Source organism: Daucus carota, chromosome 6 (genome assembly GCF_001625215.2).
Source record: "Daucus carota subsp. sativus chromosome 6, DH1 v3.0, whole genome shotgun sequence".
Taxonomy (NCBI): Eukaryota; Viridiplantae; Streptophyta; class Magnoliopsida; order Apiales; family Apiaceae; genus Daucus; species Daucus carota.
The window spans coordinates 7,654,813-7,660,812 of record NC_030386.2 but is presented as its reverse complement, the minus strand read 5'-3'; the positions used below and the strand labels follow the sequence as shown (position 1 = coordinate 7,660,812).

The 6,000-nt window shown below is 34.8% G+C and overlaps 1 protein-coding gene across 1 annotated transcript; it reads left to right on the top strand.

The window, feature by feature from the left end:
- Positions 1 to 1,375: 1,375 nt before the first annotated feature.
- LOC108228135 (cytochrome b561, DM13 and DOMON domain-containing protein At5g54830) lies at positions 1,376 to 4,650 on the top strand. The gene has a single exon (XM_017403624.2). The coding sequence runs from the start codon at positions 1,720 to 1,722 to the stop codon at positions 4,393 to 4,395; it is 2,676 nt and encodes an 891-aa protein (XP_017259113.1). The 5' UTR covers positions 1,376 to 1,719; the 3' UTR covers positions 4,396 to 4,650.
- Positions 4,651 to 6,000: the final 1,350 nt, after the last annotated feature.

The window sequence follows — 6,000 nt, the reverse complement described above, 5'->3', positions numbered from 1 at the left end:
AAAAAAATTTGGGGTACGTAGCATTATAGTTGTTGCACCTACCTTTTATTTAACACATCTACTAGCTCTAAAAATTTTCTTTTGAGGGTTTTCACGTGTAGAGTACATATCTTAAAATTGTAATCAAGTATATTGCGACTCTCACTCCAACCTCTTTTTCCCGAAGATCCTCTACCTGAAACTGCCATAATCTCTAAACCACTGAATGAATTAAAAGGCAACCAAATATTAAGAATCCATAATCTCTAAACCTGAATGAATTAAAAAGCAACCAAATATGAAGAATCAAACTATAATATTAGTCACTAATGTTAATGTTAATAACTCAAAATGATTAGATAATCTAACAATTGACTTGGGAAATCAAAATAATTGAAACAAACTAGATACAATACATATAGTGATTATTGACTATCTGTGTGTCTAACAATATGTTTCTTGCAGATCTTATCACCGAATCCCGTAGTGATTGTTGAAAAATCACTTGTGATCATATAAAACAAAATCAAAGAGAAAACTCGCTCTGTGCATATGATGATGAGACTTCCTGTAAATATCTCATACCAAGATTAATATTATTATTTAATGAATGAGAAAGATGAAAAAAGATAAACATTTTGATGATTGTACTACCGTCAAATGAAGTGAAAATCTTAAATATTAAATTTTTTGTTGTAAAAATATTAACATGTGATTTTGTTGAATTGGAAGAAAAAACAGATTTAATGAACAAAGAATTTATATATCATGCAATACAAAGAATTCAAAACTAATTCCAACAAGTAAAATATAAGAATAAGAATAACGAGAAAAAGAATCATGTGTTTATACTCATTCTATAACTATAACTGTTCTAGGAAATTTAATATATAACAAAATCAAGTTATCGTATGTTTATATTATCATTAAAATTATATGGAGGTCATAATTAAATTGGATTTTTGGAGTCCATATTTTTTAACATTGAATAAACTATAATCTTTATAATTTGATTACAAAATTTGTATAAAATATATGAATAGAAGAAGTTGTATGTAATGTAGATTAGGATTTCATGTTAATACGGTGGGATATGATAATTTATAACAAAGTAACTTCCGATAAAATTTGTAATCTCATTTTTATATATTTTATGTAGATATAAATTTTATTTTATCTAAAATTAAATTACTCATAATAATATAATAAAAATAAAATAAAAACAAATCAACTTTTATTTTATTCGTCAAATCATTATATTACCAACACTGGAATCAAATATTTTAAAATTTATCTATTACAAGAAACATGTAAACTTATTAAAAGAAATAAAAAGTGTTTTTCTTGATATATATATATCCCTAATCCCTAATTAAAAAAAGAATATTTAGACACCTGGTATATGCGTCGGCAGCACGATGTGCGATAGCAGCGATTAGCTTCGTAATTAAGTTAAACATTTTTGTGCGTAGAAAGAAATCAAAAGAATGAGATGGGTTTCAAGGGGATTGTGTTTATAAAGCCAAAAACTGAAAATATTTGAGAATTTAGCAGAAAGATTGCGTTTTTTTTATGTTAATTTGTGGATTTGTGTAGCCGTAAATCGCCTGAGAAATTGATTATTCAGGTAAACCATTGTTATGTATCTGTACTTGTATTTATAATACTCCAACCCATTTCATCTCCATACTTTCTTGATCTGATTCTACTAGTTTCTTGATTTGATCTTTTATATTTTCCATGACTAGATCATCTTTGTTTTTGTTACTTTCTTGTTGGGTGTTTTTGAATTCTTTAGTCAAGTCTGATCCGGGTTCTAGTTGTTCGAAATCAAATACTTCTTTGATTGATTATGAGACTCAATTCTCTATGATACAACACCAAGTGAGAGGTGTTTTTACTATTCTGGATGATTGTTCATTTAGGGTTAGTAAGTTTGATATGCTTAAAGGATCTGATGTGCATTGGTGGGGTTCAACTGGGGTTGATTTTGAGAATATGACAAGGGGTTTTCTTCTGTCGGATGATAAGCTTGATAAGACTTTTAGCAATGATAGTTTTGTTGTCAATTTGAGGAAGAATGTTAGTTGGGATCTTGTTAAGGTTGTTTCGATATGGGATGTACCTACTGCTTCTGATTTTGGTCATGTTGTGTTGGGGAATTTGGGAGATGGGTTGGAAGCTCCCGCACCTACACCGAGTAATGGGAGCAGAGGTGGGGTTCAGAATGTACCGACTATGTTTCAGAATTGTAAGCAATTGTCGAGTGATTTTAGGGTTAGGTGGACTTTGGCGGCCGAAGATAATGTGATTGATATTGGGTTGGAAGCGGGGATCGCGATTCAAAATTATATGGCATTTGGGTGGGCAAAGCCCGGGTCTTCCAATCCTATGCTTGGTGGTGATGTGGCAGTTACTGGGTTTACTGATGATGGTTTGCCATTTGCTGAAGATTATTACATAACTAGGTATAGTCAGTGTATGATGACTGCTGATGGTTTTCAGGGAGTGTGTCCAGATACCTTTTATGAACCAGCAGAAGAAGTTTCTTTTTTGAATAATACGAAGTTGGTTTATGCACATAGAAAAGATGGGGTGTCATTTATTCGGTTTCAGCGGATGTTGAATTCAGATGACAAGAAGTATGATGTGCAAGTAAATTCTACCGAAAACATGACTGTGATTTGGGCGTTGGGGTCTATGAAGCCGCCAGATATGCTGCGACCGTACTATCTTCCGCAGAAGCATGGCGAGTCTTATGGTTATCTCAAGATTAATGTTTCTGAGCATATAAATGATTGTCTGGGTCCATTAGATGCTGAAGATAAGGAAGATCAAGATCTTCTCATTGCAGATGGTAAAGAAGCACTTGTTATTTCAACTGGTCCAGCACTGCATTACCCAAACCCCCCCAATCCATCTAAAGTTATTTACATAAACAGAAAAGAGGCTCCTCTCTTGAGGGTTGAAAGGGGGGTTCCTATCAAGTTTTCGATTCAAGCCGGGCATAATGTGGCATTCTATGTTACTTCAGATCCCCTAGGTGGTAATGCTACTTTAAGAAATTTAACTGAAACTATTTACTTTGGGGGGCCCAAGGCAGAAGGTGTCCAGTCCAGCCCCACAGAATTAATTTGGGCACCTAATCGCAATACTCCCGATCAAGTCTACTACCAGAACCTTTTTACTCAAAAAATGGGTTGGAAGGTTCAAGTAGTTGATGGAGGCTTGCCAGATATGTATAACAATAGTGTTGTTTTAGATGATCAACAAGTTACTTTGTTTTGGACCTTATCAGAAACTTCAATATCTGTTGCAGCTCGGGGTGAGAAGAAGAGTGGTTATCTTGCTATAGGTTTTGGTAGTGAAATGGTGAATAGTTATGCTTATGTGGGTTGGATGGATAGTAATGGCACAGGAGGAGTTAGCACATATTGGATTGATGGCAGGGATGCGGCAAATATTCATCCAACAAATGAGAATTTGACATATGTGAGATGCAAGTCAGAAAATGGAGTAATCACTCTGGAGTTCACTCGTCCCTTAAAACCATCATGTGATCGTGATGAAAGGCCTGAGTGCAATAATATTATTGATCCTACAACACCTCTAAAAGTAATCTGGGCTATGGGTGCTCAATGGTCAGGGAAACATTTAAGTGAGAGAAACATGCATTCCATAACAAGTAGTAGGCCTGTCCGTGTTCTGCTTGTAAGTGGCTCTGCAGAGGCAGAGGAGGATTTAAGGCCGGTGTTGGCTGTTCATGGCTTTATGATGTTTTTAGCTTGGGGAATTTTGCTTCCAGGTGGAATATTGTCGGCAAGGTACCTGAAACATCTGAAGGGTGATGGATGGTTTAAGATTCATGTTTATATGCAGTATTCTGGATTAGCAATCATCTTTCTTGGATTTCTTTTTGCAGTGGCTGAGCTTCGGGGTCTATATCTTGATTCATTACATGTTAAATTTGGTATGGGAGCCATACTTTTGGCCTGTGTACAACCAGTAAATGCTTATTTGAGACCTAAAAAATCTGCAAGTGGTGAAGTTGTTTCTTCAAATAGAATTCTGTGGGAGTACATCCATGTTATTGTCGGCAGATGTTCAATAGTTGTTGGCATGGCTGCTCTTTTTAGTGGGATGAAGCATTTGGGAGAGAGATATGATGGTGAAAATGTTCAGGGTGTCACCTGGGCTTTGATTATATGGTTCTTGATTGGTGTTTTAATTACTTTATATTTAGAGTATAGAGAAAAGCAACGAAGGAGGGAGAGCTTTTTGGCAAGAAGCAACTGGGTTCTTGGTAATGGAGAAGATGAGGATCATGATCTCTTAAGTCCAAGTGGAATGAGTGTTGATAAAGATTTGCATCCTTCTGACAGGATGGAAGTTCAACTAGAACCTCTAAATAGATAGACAGCTCTTTTGAATATATTATTTGTTAGTGAACTTTCCCTTTTCTCCATTTTTGGGATCTCCTTACACATACAAGATTTTGTTGGCTTGTTTCCTTGTTTAGAAGCCTTCTTGGGTGTTAGGATTGAGGTTAACTAGCTAATTACTACACACGGCTCCGTCTATTTGCCTGGTAGATTATATACTTTGTGATTATGTACTTTGTATACTCCATACATTAAAGGAAGCTTATCTACTCTCATTCTGTTTCTTCCATATGAGACTGTGTACCATATCTTCTTACTGTAATTTAGAGAGCTGGTCCTGAACTTATCGCATAAGAATATGTAATTTATCCCGGCTCAGTGTTGTACAGATGATGAGTAGATATCATGTTTCTGTATGCTAGTATGCATCCACAGTCAAGTTATTTTTTCCATACTTTGTGCAATCCAGCAGATGATTGTTTCATTTTAGTCAAGGTTATTTCTCTGTTAGAGGATGACTTTGGTGCTTCAGAAGCAACAGAGTAAAAAATATTTGTGGTTTTATTCATGAATTTCTTGCTTGTACGTATATGCATGTTTATATTATGTAAATTGTAATATTCTTTTGAAAACTGGGTACTGGTTGATCTACCTGATTGAGTTATACCTGTTAGTAAATTTTTTGAATTTGGAGAAGTTCCACGTATATAGGTTTCAGGCTGCATGAAGCTCTAGCATATTAAGTAAACAATGTAAAATTTGCAAAATAGTAAATATATAAACACCTTGTGAAATGTAAATACACTATGATTTCTTCTTATTGAAGTAGGTTTGCTCTCTATGAAACCTCGAAACAGAAGTATGCCAGTTATCACTACTCATTCGACTTATAGCTTTGAGTAATATCTAAAAGTAAGTCCTCCAGAATGAGAAAGACTTGAACCAGACCCCCTTCTTTTCTACATTCTTATTTTCTTTTGCAGATATGGGCAAATCTTGGTCTCTGCACAGCTGGATCATTCTGGTAATCTCTTATGAACTGAAATTTATTGATTCCTCCTGGCAGGCACGCACGCATTACACACTAGAATTGCATGTAGTTTCGTTTGCCTTGTCAATTTGTTGTGTCAGCTTTCTGTTTGTCTTTGGAATTAACTACATTTTGTATCCCCTAACTTTGGTTAGTTTGCACCTCAGTACATTACGCTTGTAAAGTTGATGGCAGACAACCTATACTTTCATATGTTTTGGTCTCTTTTTTTTTTTGACAAATAATGGAATTAAATAGGGAGTTCTGTTTATCATTTTAACAGTAATCAGGCATAAGGAAAAATTTCCCACCAGCCTCTACTCACTCTGCAATTGGCAATCTCTTGCATTTCCTCTAAAGAAGTTCTGAGTATCAGTTCTCTTAAAGAACTTATCAATATCAGTTCTCTTCTCCAAACTCCCTATAACGACCCAAGGAAGGCTCTACATATGCATGACTTCACAAGTTTCTTTCCTGACCCTGAGATCAAAAAATAAAACAGTTAAGACTTCACAATCAAATTAAATTATATACATATGTATAGAAAGAAGGGTGTTTGTACTTGAAGGTGTAAAATTGGGATTTGATGAATTCTTAAGATCTTTGAAA

Excerpts from the sequence above, each read along its gene's own strand:
- LOC108228135 (XM_017403624.2), top strand. The coding sequence starts at position 1,720 with ATGACTAGATCATCTTTGTTTTTGTTACTTTCTTGTTGGGTGTTTTTG.